Below are 14,657 nucleotides of genomic sequence, written 5' to 3' on the forward strand. Positions count from 1 at the left end.
GGCCCATGACTCAAAGAGAGCAGAGCTGCCCTGCTAACTCGGGTCCCTGGATCTATACGTGGAGCATTGTGACACATCCACCTTCCCTTATACTGTTATATGAGAAAGAAAGAAAATTTCCCTTTCCTTAAGCCACTGTGTGGTGAAACAACTGCTTAGCCATTTACTCTAAAAGGCTTGCAACTATTTATTAAAACATACTAAACAGATAGCCAAACCAATTCAGTAACTGCCGGGATGTCTATGTGCTCCTTGACTTTAATTATTTACTATATCCTCTGATCCCAGTCAAGCTTTCAGATGAAAGAGTTCTCTCCTTCTTTCTATTCAAATCTTACGTGAAATTCGACACACAGCTTAAATCATCATAAAAGCATGACGTGAGTTTGCTTACATTTGAACAGTAATAGTAATAACACAAGAAATCCATTTCTAAACTGTTGTGACATTGCTTGTATTATCTTGCACTTAAAAAATTTTTTTAAAGCACTTCATATATTTCTGTCTCTCCAACCAGAGTGTATATAAAAGATACCCATTGGTTAGTGGTTAAATTTCAAAATCAGACTGCCTGGAACTGAATCCCAGACTCTCTGTTGACTAGGTATGGGTCCCTGGGTAAGCCACCTGACTTTTCTGTGCTTCACATATAAAACTGGGAAGAGTAATGGAACTTTATAAAGCTGTTGTGAAGATTAAATGTGCTTAATATATTTAGCTTTCATAATAAAGGTTATTATTGTAAGTTAGTTAAAGGCAATGGTCTTATATTTCTTTGTGTCTCTCATATTCATTAACAAAGATACTTAAAAATAGTGGACACCTCAATTAACATCTGAATCCTGAATTCTAATCTTTATGATTCACCAGATTGATCCTTCAAACTACTGACTCTACCACCTACTTTAAGAAATTCAGAATCCTTTTCCATCATCTTTAGTCTCTCTCTAGTATGCAACTAGGTTTCTTTTTCTTTAATTTTTAGCTGAGACATTCATACCAAAACTAAATTTGGATTACTCACACTGCATTTTCACTAATCCTAGCATAGTGCAGTGCTGCTAGAATGAGCATTCCTGGGCCACTTCAGTTTTGCTTTTCTCTGCATCTAATACTAGGCTCTCAATACTGCTTAACAAGCTCAGTATTTATTCACTATCAAATACCTGCCTCAGAGTGGCTGTTTCAATTATCTTTCACTTCACTCTCACCTACATTCCTGCCAGTGCTTCTAGCCTGACTTCATAAACAAGACAAACATTTGGCATTAGCTCACCATCTATCCTTTTTCCCCCTCAAAATATGTCTCTACAACCTCTTGTTCTTTCCTTAATCTGGGAGGTAATTACATCAGTCATCTTCTCTAAAACTAACTAACCACTTTAACTTCCAATCAGTGATTCTGAAGTGGAAAGTGAATAGGGAAGCATATCAGAATCAGTAAGTGAAAATCTTTTTGAAATTACATAGAATCGCGGCTACAGTGTGGTCTCTTACTGATCAGTGTTCTATCTCTTCAATGTGCAGGGACTTACGAAAGGTTAAGAACCATCAGTCTAGATGTTTTATCTTTCTTCCTCCTAAAAGACTTCACGCTCACTCTTCACAATTCCACCAACATCTTGAAAGTATCTCTTTTCTCTGGCTGGGTCTTCTGCCTTCAAAATGTATCTCTTTTCTCTAAATCCTTCACTTGATCCTGTCATGCCCATTTGACAATTATTCCATGAATCTCCTTGCCTTCCACGTCCAATGCTGGTAGAAGCTGAAGACATAAATTGGGATGGCTGCCTGATTCACCGCAATTCCCCCAGGAGCCATGGCCACAGCTAAGCTACCGGTCCCTGTTCCCTGCTTGTTGCTGCCTGTGTTAAGGGAGCCCCTGGACCCCAGGTGGGCCAGATTATCTCTCCTGACCACGTGAAAACTTGAAAGGGAGAGGTGCTGGTTTGAACACAGTCATCTCACTACAGAGACCCCTGAGCTTCTGCTGCCAAGCCCCTTGGGACTGCCTAGATACTGCCCTTCCCAAAATTTGGCTGTACAGTATTTCCTTCAGAATCTGTGAACTGTCCCCCAATATCCTCCAAATAGATCTTCTTTTTGCAATAAATCAGCCAAACTTATTCTGTAGATTGCAAGGAGGAGAACTGAAACTCATATAGAAGTGTACTGTGCTCATATCCAACATATGTCCCACAGGCAAAGTAATACCTTTAGTCCTGAAAAGGTATTCAAACTCATGAGTAATCATGGAAATGTAAACTAAAATCATGAGATGCCATAAGATTGGCAAAACTTTAAAAATTTTGACAATATCAAGAATTGGTAAGGATATGAAACAAAAGGAGCTATAAAATCATGACAGTAAACTGGAAAATTTACCGGTTACATATAATTATTTTGGAAATCAGTATGACTTTAAGTTGAAATTACACATTCCCTATGACCAACCAACTGCACTACAAAGAGAAATCTATACACATAATACCAGATTGTACAAACAAGCACATTCATAGCAGTATAACAACTCTACCTATCTACCTACAGTAAAATAAATAAACTACAGTATATTCACAATGGAGTAAATGGACTACAGCCACACGTAATAAAAATGACACGCACAATGTAGAGCAAACAAAGCAAGTCACAAAAGTTCATACTTTTGAACTTTAAATATAAAATTAGGCAAACAATCAATATTGCTTCCAGATATACACATAGTAAAAACTTTAATTTACAATAAAAATTATAAATTAAAGCAAGGAAATAATTATTATAAAAGGCAAATGGTGGTAACATAGAATAGAGGGTGGGAACTACACTAAGAAAGGAACTTTGGTAGACTTCTGAGATGCAGCAATGCTAAATTTTTTGACCTAGGTGGAGTTACATGGTGTTCACTTTTTAACCATTTGTTAAACTGTACATATATATGTTATGTACTGTTGAGTATGTAATAATTTCATTATTTAAAAAAATCAAATCACACAACCATTTCCCTGTTAGATGTGCAAGTATGTATTATCTCAAAAGCCAGGTTATATTCTGAAAGAGCAGAAAAGTAGTCCCAAAGAAAGTTGATTAGAATGTATTATATATAGTGACTGTATCTTCATTATAGATTTCACAGCAAAAAATAAAGGTTTTTCTAAAACATTCAATCTTGATATTCATTTAAAGATGAGATATCCTACCCCTTCCAGTCACAGTGAGATGGTTTTCTTCTACTCTACTCAGCCCTTAATATCATTCTGCTAGCACTCTGGTTAAGTCATACCAAATGCTTACCAATAAGCAACAAGGTCTAGTTCAAAATGTTTCATTTTAATCCCAATAATTTAAAAATTTTAAAAGCTCTCTTTAAAAATACTTAAGGAAAGCTTGAAAATCAATATTATTTGTGGATAAATACCCATACCATAATCACCATAGCCAGCACATCTATAGCACTTACCATACACTAAGACCTTTACATGTTATTAACTCACTTAATATTCAGCACTCTAAAGTGAGTATTACTATTGCCCCCATTTTACACATGAACAATCTGATACAGAGACATTAAACAATTTGCCCAAGCAAAAAACAGAAAAGCTTGCATAGGAATGATAAAACCAAATTCAGAAATAATTTTTAAAAGTAGAATTGTATAAGTGGGGCACAATTTAAATAAAGGTGCAGTTCTTAATATCTTTATATTTCCTTTTAGTTTAATTCAAACCTAACTGAACAGTCCAATAGACACACAGAGTGTATATCAAAGAAGTAATGGAGCTGGAAGGACATGCCTATGCCATTCCCACGGTTCACACCTACACTCACACTGAATATACATTTACCGACTACCTAATATGTACAACCAGGGAACCAGAGACTGGATATAAAGACAAACATGACACAGTTCCTGCCCACAAGAAATCTACAGTATGGAAAGGGGAGGAGAAAGCAAACAGGAATTTATCAATGGATCAGAATTTGTCATAATCCCATACCGTAACTCCGAGTCTAAGATATCTATGGCATATTCAAAAAGACATAGTTCTTGGTTGATCCAGTGTATGACTTGATACCATAGCCTACTGGTTCTCAAAGTGTGGTGCCAGACCAATAGTATCACCCTTATATAAGAGCATATTAGAAATGCTAATTCCTGGGCCTCCACTACAGGCCCACAGAATCAGAAACTCTGGGGTGGGGCCCATTAAGCTGTTTTAACAAGCCCTTGAAGTGATTCTGATGCACACTAGAGTTTGAAAACCACTGCTGTAGTCTTATCAATGTCAAGAGAACATTAACTAGAATGAGTTCTATTAACCACAGTAATACTCACCTGTCCACCCCTAGACTGTTCTAAACCATAACAGCCATTTGGATTGTTCCCAACCTAAGAATACATTTTTCAAGAAAGTCCAAGGAGACACTAGCAATACCAGGGGCTCCAGAATGGCCTAGATCCCAAAAATGATGAGCATGAGAAAAAATTTTTAAAATAAATAGTGCCCACTCATCTCCAGTCCCACCAAATGGTGTAACAGGATGACAAACGAATCATAGCCAAGGCAATGCTAAATTGCAAATTAGCAATCCCTGAATTCAATTTTATTTCTAACTGCAACCTCATACCGAGTTACTGTGTCAGATTAAAAATAAAACATTCTCAACTACTTATTACCTGGAATTTTAATCTGGACAGAAGAAAATTTATTTTAACAAGGGAAAACTTAGAATTTGAAGAATTCAGAAAATTAAACTTGAAATATCCCATGCCTCTAGTTTCACTCATATAACAAAGACAGGATTATTAAAATAATCATTTATTGCTTGAAATGTCTCCCTTTTTGTAATCTTACATAACTTTTAAAATTTGCAGGTTCAATTTCCAATAGTTGTTAAACAGTAATCCATAAAAAGTGTCCAAAGTTTTAGTTAAAAGGAAACACTGTAAACAAAAAGGCATATCATGAATTGATTTCTCTTTTTATTTAATCAGAGACAATACTGTATTTAAGACTTCGTTGTCATCTCTTCCGATTCTAAATAGGACGAGAAACACTTAGATAAGTATATAAAGACAAATTAAAAGAAAAGAGGTGCTATTAGTACATCTATAAGTCAAAAGAGTTCCTTTATAAATGTCTACCCAGATCAAATAGCCGTCACTTCCCTACCCCCGACAACAGCAAAAAAGGAACAGCCTAACTGTTAAGTTGGCCAAGGAGAGATAGACTACTTTAGTTTCTCAAATCATTGATGGGATAAATCACCAATCAGTGAGTTTTTACCTTTTTACTCTGAACAATTTTTCTGAACCACTTATGATAAATTAGTTTAAATACAACGCATATATAAGCACCAGAATCTCTAAAAGCAAAACTTTATATATGAATGCTTTATATTAATTAATTCAAGATAATAATGAGCTTTAAAGTTTACACACACACACACACACACGATCTGTTTTTTCTACTGTGGACTTACTGTCCAACTGCCCATGAGTCACACGGTTCTTGATCTACTTATATTTTAAGGTGGGTAAACATTAGGTCAACATTTATTGTATAAAGTACATAAGCTATCTTTAAAACTGTTAAAAAAAAAATCTTCAGAGTCATTCCTGGTCCTAATATCCCCAAATTTCATAAAGAGATGTGCTTCTACCCTAACCATACATTTCTACAGACATCAATCACACTTCCCTTTCTGTACCCACATTTCTAGGGATCCAGAAAAGACCTGGAATAGGATGACCAAACAATAAAAGAGAAACAATGCCTAAGAAATACAACGTAAAAGTTTCTATTAAATCTTACCTCTTTAGGACACTGATTTTTGCAACAACTGAGGAGGTTCTTTTCATTTACATCAGCTGTGGTTATTTTTCTAAAAAGATGAGAGGAAGTTTTGATGACATTCAAACAAAAGTCCATTTTATAGTATGGTTTTTCTAAAAAATAACTCACAATTTCAAACATATCCATAAAATTATCTTACTTATTTACTTCATTTTTTTTTTTTTTTTTTTTTTTTTTTTTTTTTTTTTTTTTTTTTTTTTTTTTTGCGGTATGCAGGCCTCTCACTGCTGTGGCCTCTCCCGTTGTGGAGCACAGGCTCCGGACGCGCAGGCTCAGCGGCCATGGCTCACGGGCCCAGCCGCTCCGCGGCATGTGGGATCCTCCTGGACCGGGGCATGATCCGGTGTCCCCTGCATCGGCAGGCGGACTCTCAACCACTGCGCCACCAGGGAAGCCCTATTTACTTCATTTTTTAAAGAAATATTTTAATTGTATCTCATTTGTAACATCCTCAAATTACTTAACTGTTTTGATAATTCAAACCTTCTAGCCCTGTATCTTCCACCAACAAATCAAATGCCAAAAATGGCAACTGCTGCAAAAAGGAAGTACAAAACACACACAAAATATCATCTATGCCTGGCCTTGCTGCAAAAAGGAAGTACAAAACACATACAAAATATTGTCTACACCTGGCCTTTCTTTAACAGTTCCTGCTAGTTATCTCTCCCTGTAGATTAATCATTATTCATAATTGTAATTCTTCATAAAGCTTCTACATAAAAGATTTAAAACTAATGGTTCAATATGTTACTTAAAAATTGACCGAGGGCTTCCCTGGTGGCACAGTGGTTAAGAATCTGCCTGCCAATGCAGGGGACGTGGGTTCAAGCCCTGGTCCGGGAAGATCCCATATGCCGCAGAGCAACTAAGCCTGTGCGTCACAACTACTGAGCCTGCGCTCTAGAGCCTGCGAGCCACAACAACTGAGCCCACGTGCCACAACTACTGAAGCCCATGCGCCTAGAGCCCATGTTCCGCATCAAGAGAAGCCACTGCAATGAGAAGCCTGTGCACCCCAACGAAGAGTAGCCCCGCTCGCCGCAACTAGAGAAAGCCCGCATGCAGCAACAAAGACCCAACTCAGCCATAAATAAATAAATAAATTTATTAAAAACAAAAAAAATTGACCGAGAGAAAATGCTCACCCAGATTTACTTCTAAAGAACAGGGAAAAAAATGTTACTTCAAATTGAGGAGTTTAGGCTATTCAGTGGGAAGTGCAGTAAGCTTATTAGAAAAACTTTTTTTCAGTTGATTTTGGATTAAGCTATCTATTAATGTTAGAAATTGATTCAGATCATTTTAGATCAATCTGTGCTTTTATATCTGTTTTCAGTGCGTAATTCAGAAAAAGTCACAAACACCAATGAATAAAACTACTTCCTAACAGACAGCTTAACCAGCTTAACGGTAGACACTGCATGAGTCAGTAAACAGTGACAATCTAAAAATCCCCATCACCTGTGTCTCACTTTACTCTTCCCCATTACCTTCCTTCTCCTTTCCTTTATTCTTTCTTTTCCTGTTCTCTTCACTAGACATAATTGCCAAAATATACCATAAGTTTAGCTTCACTAATGTCAAAACTATTATCTTAAGTATTTGTGTCAAATTAGCTATAAATGTACTCTAAAATACCACATGCAATTTTCCCAGCAAAGTTGCATGTAATAATAACAAAGTTTTTACTCTGGCTCTGTTAAAGTTGTATTTTTTCATTCTTACAGGTAAGGTGCTCACCTCTTAAGAGCTAGTATCACTTTGTTCCTGTTACTCTATCATTAGGAACAAGCTTTTCAAGGCCTGCATCTTTTATATCTAATTTCTATAGAAGAAATTACATGAAGAAGAAAAGGACCAAAAGGAAAAGATGACTTATGAAATTATTCACTGAACTGAAAGTAAATGAAATTATCAGAACAAATACTGAGATTGAAGAATTCTATATAAAAACATATACTTTAAACATGCATTCAAGTAACGAAAGAAGCAACTCTGGATAGCTATGGTAATGGAAACCATCTCAATCATCCACACATTTCCCCCCCAAATCATTCAGTTCATTAATAACAAACAAAATCATTCAAATCCCACGACCTCAGCAAAGCGAGAAGACAGAAATTTCTACAAACTTCAAATTACCTGTAAGTAGAAAAATAAACACCAATTCCTAGCAGAGCTATTTCTCAAGCTCCCATATAGCAAGTCTTTTCAGAGAGCTTGGTATCTGGAAAAACTGAGCAGAAAAGAGAAGAGGGGCACTGAGCTAACATCACACCAGAAAGACAAAGTCCACCATAAATGTAAAAATACTAAAAAAGTCTTGGTGGATCAGAGCACCAACTAAAGATAAGAGACTTTAAAAACTGTGCAAGAATCAAGGAGCCAATATTGGAAAGGCAACACTCTGCAGAACAAGACAGTAAAATGGGAAGGTGCCCTTTGGAGATGACATGACAAAGGGAAAAAGAAGAGAGGGAAATTTAGGACCCTGAAAGACCAAAGAAAACAACGTCTTGGGACTTTCCTCGTGTACCAATGGTTAAGACTCCCATGCTTCCACTGCAGGGGACACGGGTTCAATTCCTGGTCAGGGAAATAACATCCCTCATGCCAAGGGGCACGGCCAAACAAAACAAAACAAAACAAACAAAAGAAAAGAAAACAACCTCTTCTCATCAGTCATCACCCATTAATAAAGCAAAATTGTCCTCTTAACTCTCCCTACAAAACTTATAAAACTAAAAATTATAATTTTTAAAAATTTCAACAAAATAATTTTAATATTTAAAAAAAATAAAATTTGACTTTCCAATTTAAAGCATGAGTCCAGAGTATAAGAGACAAAAACAAATTTAAGATAATATTAACAGGCATTTTTCTGCAAGTATTCATGCTCAAAAAATCAGACATAAACTCATATTCTCAAATTTAATCTGAGGGCTTCCCTGGTGGCACAGTGGTTAAGAATCTGCCTTCCAGTGCAGGGGATGCAGGTTCGAGCCCTGGTCCGGGAAGATCTCACATGCCGTGGAGCAACTAAGCCTGTGCACCACAACTACTGAGCCTGCACTCTAGAGCCCGAGAGCCACAACTACTGAAACCCATGCTCCTAGAGACCGTGCTCCGCAACAAGAGAAGCCACTGCAATGAGAAGCCCATGCACGGCAATGAAGAGCAGCCCCGACTCGCCGCAACTAGAGAAAGCCCATGAGCAGCAACAAAGACCCAACACAGCCAAAAATAAATAAATTTTTTAAGTTTATATATAAAAAAAATTTAATCTGAGTAAAATATACTTAACAAAAAACCCACTTTATAGACTTAAGTGAAATGGAGCTGAACAAGTTAGGTTAATTACATTCGATCATGATTAAACAGAAAAAAATATAATTTTTTTCTCCCTCTACATAATCCACAAGCAAAAAATTTCATTTTTAAATAAGGAAAATATAGAGGTCATATCCTAGTATGATGAATGCCACAACAGCAACATTTGTAATAAACAAAAGCTACCTTTTAAATCAATGATTTAAAAATTGTGCCTAAGTAACTATGTGCAAGTCAACTTTTGATCCAACAAAACTCTAGTTGACACTGTTATTTGAACAATCTGCTATAGGAGTGCTTCTCCTGTTTTTTTTTTAAAGCAAATTTTTTTCTAACAAAATCTTATACAGACTCCCCAAGTGGAAAAAAGCAGAACTGTCCTGGTTGAAATCAAGGTAAAGTTATCTAGAAGATGAAATAGTCTACATTTCTTTCTTACAGATCTCTACTGGAAAATCTAGGTCTCCAGCCCCTAAGGAACACACTGAAAAATATTCCTTAAAGTATTCTATAAAGGGTTCTGAATTATGAAAATATACAAGTTAAAATGATTTTAGTAAAACAAGAATATTTCTTCAGTCCACTTACCTACATTCCACATAAAGACTTGTGATCTTGCAGTGACATTTTACTCTAAGCATCTGAACACAGGGAGGACACTCTCCAGGGTGACATGGCAAAACACACGGATGAGGACAACCTGGCAGCCGTGATTTAGAGCACGCTTCTTCACACTGAAGGCATTCTGGGCCAGCCTGATAAGTACCAAGGAAATAAGTCATCTAAATACAGAAGTCTAACATTTCTATATATGTTAAAGTTATAAAATTTATATATCCCATTAAAAGAAAGTACTTCTGTAGCTCTTAGAAATACAGTTAATAAAATGGTGCCACGCTTTCACTTTTAAAAATATTCAAAATGAATAACAGTAAGATCATCAATAGGACCATTATCCACAAAGATTTTTATGTCTACAAACCTCATTTGATCAAACTGTCTCACCTTTAAAATGGACTTGTGATTACATGAAGCATCCCTATTAAAATGTAAAATACTTCTTAGTCAGTGGCAGAAAAAAAAAAAAAAAACAGAGTAAAAACATTTTCCACCCTAGAAGCATGATCATCACCTAACTAAAAAAGCAACACACAGGCTTCTGTGGTGGCGCACTGATTAAGAATCCGCCTGCCAATGCAGGGGACGCGGGTTCAAGCCCTGGTCTGGGAAGATCCCACATGCCGCAGAGCAACTAAACCCGTGCGCCACAACTACTGAAGCCCGTGCACCTAGAGCCCATGCTCCACAACAAGAGAAGCCACCACAATGAGAAGCCTGCGCACCACAGCAAAGAGTAGTCCCCGCTCACCACAACTAGAGAAAGCCTGTGAGCAGCAATGAAGACCCAGTGCAGCCAAAATTAAATTAATTAATTAATATTAAAAAGAAAATTAATTATCTCCCTTTCATAACCAATTAAAAAATCACTTGGGAATCTTGTTAAAATGCTGAGGTGGGGCCTGGGATTTCGCATTTTTAACAAGATTCCAGGTGATACCAATGCCACTGGTCTGTAGACAACACTGAGTGGCAAGGGTCTGTAACATACCTAATACGGAAGAAATGCATGTGTATATCTATGTATATGTGATTATGTAGGTATATATATGTTTTCTTTTTAATTTGTTTTTGATGACAGACTTTCCTCAAAGAGAAAATATACTCATTCTTCTTTCAATCAGTCAAAAAATATTTCAGCCCATGTTTGCTTGCAAAATACACACCATTGCAATTGCCATCACCCTAACACCTTTCCCCAGTTAACCACATTCCCACTCACTACAGCCAATGAATTAGGGTTATATTTGCTGCTAATGGTATCAATCAGAGCCATCCCACATAAGAATAGCATTGACTGAACTGAGATCTGAGGGTAAGGCAAGGAAAGGAAAGAGAGTAGAGCAGAGGTAAGAAGCAAAAGAGTTTTGATTTCAGTTAATTCAATAAACACTTATTGAATACCTGCTCTGTTATAGGCTCTGTGCTATACCTCAAGGTAGAAACTGCATTAAAAATTCCAAAGGCACATGGGTCAAGAGAGACCTATTAAGAGCCTTTCTCCAGTGGGTCTCAATGGGGATGTTACAGTAAGGAATTAATTTTTAAAGTTTCTGAATTATTTAACCTTTAATACATAAATGAGAATGATGGCAAAGTTATCCCCCAAAATAATATAATTTCCACTCACTTACGCTGCAGTAGCCTTCCCTGAGTGGGAGACAGGGTGGATTTGTAGCTAAATTGAGAAGAACTGCACATAACTTATAACCCATATTTTACCACAGGCACTGACTGCCTAGGAAGCCATGTTGGGATAATCCAAGGTAATTCCCCAAACATGTCATATCACTTCTTAAAATGAGTTTTTTCTGATTCATCTGATATTCTGGAAGTCTAATGGAGGAAAGCCATACAGCAGCTATTCTCTAACTAGTTAAAGTGGTTTTGAATCATTATGTTAGTTTGATTTTATAATTCCAATATCTTTTTCATTTTATCATGAGAACATTTTTATTGAGGACCAAGGCATGACTCTGTGAAGAAATTATAAGCAATACGATTTACATATATATCTGCACATGAGGAAGAATGATACTATAGACATTTATGTTGTCATGCATTACAATTACCAAATCAAAGACCAAAATATCTAATAATGCAAGTGAAATTTTCCATAACACAATTCATAGTAACAATTTAAACACTTGTAAATGTAATGTTACTTAATAATAAAATGAAGCTTAAACTCTTTGGCTTATTCCTCATTAAGCACACTTGCTAATATTATTATGATTCCTTATAGAATGGAAACCTAGGAAAAAATATTAATTATTTTAAAAATAAAATTTAATATTAATTAAAATGTGATTAGCTACATTTGTTTTTCCTTGTGAAATGGCAATTTTTAGACATCTTTGAATGGTTGATTTCTCATATGCTTGTAAAATCCTTTCAGTAAATTTCACATAACTTATACATATCCCGTATCTGTGATGGTATTTACTTCCAACAAAAGATTGATAATTTATTAAAATTGTGAACATCTACCACATGTATTAGGTTTAAAAAACAGCTGAGAGCAAATGCTCCAGACTAAACTCAGAGATATAAATGGATAGCAGTAGAGGTGATACTGCTACTTACTATCTAAAAAGAGACACAATTTCTGTACTTTTATCATAAAATCAAACCTATGTATTAACCCAGGTATAGCATGTAAACAGTACCAAATTAAAAGGCATATTATTATGAACTAGCACAAAGATACAGAGAGATACACCAAGCTGTTAAAGTTGGTTGTCTGAGGAAAGGCAAGGAAGGAGAAGGGATGAGGGCAAGAAAAAGGGAAGTTATAGCAAAATGGAAAGTATTTATGGCAAAATTACTGAAAAAAATGTTTCAAGCATACTGTAAGCATGTATACATTCAACCCAAGGACATTACCTTGTTTTTGTCAGTGCAGGAATCAATTTCAGTTACTTTGTGGCACTCTTTCATACATGTATGATTCTGACAATCTAAGGTTCGTCCACAAACTCTCCTACAAGAGTAGGGTCCTACAGTGTGGCATGGTAGTGGGCTCACCTTAAAATTTAAGAAAAAAAGGAAAATCAGCAATACAGACACACACACACACACACACACACACACACACAACATATTGGAAGCGTGTTTCAAAAATGACTGTTATCATTTGAGAACAAGTTTCATCTAATACATTTTCATTAATAATTGTTATTATAAAAATCAAAGTAACCTATCCAAAAAAAATCCAAAGAATGAATGCCAAGGAGCAAAACATTCTATTCCTAAAAGGGAATTTCAATGTAATGATTCTGCAGTGAATGCATATACATAGGCTAATTCTCAAATAAAAGCACTGTGTATTTTAAAAATTAGTAGACGAACTCTTGTACTCTTTAGAGCACTAAAAAGACAATACATTGACTTTGTTATTTCTAACAACCATCATATAGAAGAGGTACATAGATTACAAGCTTTACTTACAGTTTGTGCCTGTAACTCACCTCATGCTTCCCAAGACATTCCCTGCAAGAAAAAAATGAAATGAAACATTATACAGTCTTCAAAAAGAATATTTTTAAAGCAAAGATGCTAACTCTACTAGTTTTTTTTTTGTTAAGAATAAAAAATAAGCACATAGGGGCTTCCCTGGTGGCGCAGTGGTTGAGAATCCGCCTGCCGATGCAGGAGACACGGGTTCGTGCCCTGGTCCGGGAAGATCCCATATGCCGCGGAGCAACTAAGCCCGTGAGCCATGGCCGCTAGGCCTGCGCGTCCGGAGCCTGTGCTCCGCAATGGGAGAGGCCACAACAGTGAGAGGCCCGCATACCGCAAAAAAAAAAAAAAAAAAAAAAAAAAAAAAAAAAAAAAAAAAAAAAAAAAAGCACATAGGTTGCAGGATACAAAGTTAATATACAAAAGCCAATTGTTTCCCTACATACCAGCGATGAACGACTGGAATTTGAAATTAAAAACACACCAACATTTATACTAGCACACATAAAAATGAAATACTTAGGTATAAATCTAACAAAATAAATACAAGATTTATATGAAGAAAACTACAAAACACTGATGAAAGAAATCAAAGAAGATCTAAATACATGGAGAGATATTTCATGTTCATCTATAGAAAGGTGCAATGCTGTTAAAATGTCACGTCTTCCCAACTTCATCTAGATTCAACACAATTCCAATCAAAATCCCAGCAAGTTATTTTGTGGATATCAACAAACTGATTCTAAGGTCTATAAGGAAAGACAAAAAACCCAGGATAGCCAACACAGTACTGAAGAACAAAGGCAGAGGATTGACACTACCCAACTTCAAGCCTTACTATAAAGCTACAGTGATCAATACAGTACAGTACTGGTGAAAGAATAGACAAATAGATCAATGGAACAAAACAGAGAGCCCAGAAATATACCCACACAAACATAGCCAATTGATCTCTGACAAAGGAGAAAGGTGATTAAACAGAGAAAGGGTAGTCTTTTCAACAAACAGTTGATGCTGGAACAAAGGAACATCCACATGGAAAAAAATACATACAGACTTTATACATTTCACAGCAGTTAATTCAAAATGGATCACAGACCTAAATGTGAAATGCAAGACTATAAAACATAGGAGAAAATCTAGGTGACTTTTGGCAATTACTTTTTAAATACAACACAATCCATGAAAGAAAAATGGTTAAGTTGGATTTCATTAAACCAAAAACATCTGCTCTGCCAAAAACACTTAAATAAAAACAGGTTAAATGAAAACACAAGCCACAGACTGGGAGAAAATATTTGGAAAACACATATCTGGTAAAGAACTTGTATCCAAAATATAAAAGAACTCTTAAAAACTCAACAATAAGAAATTAAACAGCCAATT

At 35.9% G+C, this 14,657-nt stretch overlaps 1 protein-coding gene across 5 annotated transcripts in view; it reads right to left on the reverse strand.

Moving 5' to 3' along the window:
* Window positions 1-14,657, reverse strand: part of NFXL1 (nuclear transcription factor, X-box binding like 1) — a 55,262-nt gene that overhangs the window by 8,450 nt on the left and 32,155 nt on the right. For all 5 annotated transcript variants that reach the window (XM_059067264.2, XM_059067262.2, XM_059067266.2 and 2 more), the window contains exons 16-19: window positions 13,277-13,298; window positions 12,693-12,833; window positions 9,777-9,943; window positions 5,814-5,883 (exon numbers count right to left, since the gene is read on the reverse strand). In XM_059067264.2, the coding sequence (XP_058923247.1) occupies window positions 5,814-5,883; window positions 9,777-9,943; window positions 12,693-12,833; window positions 13,277-13,298 (400 nt within the window). The remainder of the gene's footprint in view (window positions 1-5,813; window positions 5,884-9,776; window positions 9,944-12,692; window positions 12,834-13,276; window positions 13,299-14,657) is intronic.

The sequence above is a fragment of the Kogia breviceps genome, chromosome 6, assembly GCF_026419965.1.
Source record: "Kogia breviceps isolate mKogBre1 chromosome 6, mKogBre1 haplotype 1, whole genome shotgun sequence".
NCBI lineage: Eukaryota > Metazoa > Chordata > Mammalia > Artiodactyla > Physeteridae > Kogia > Kogia breviceps.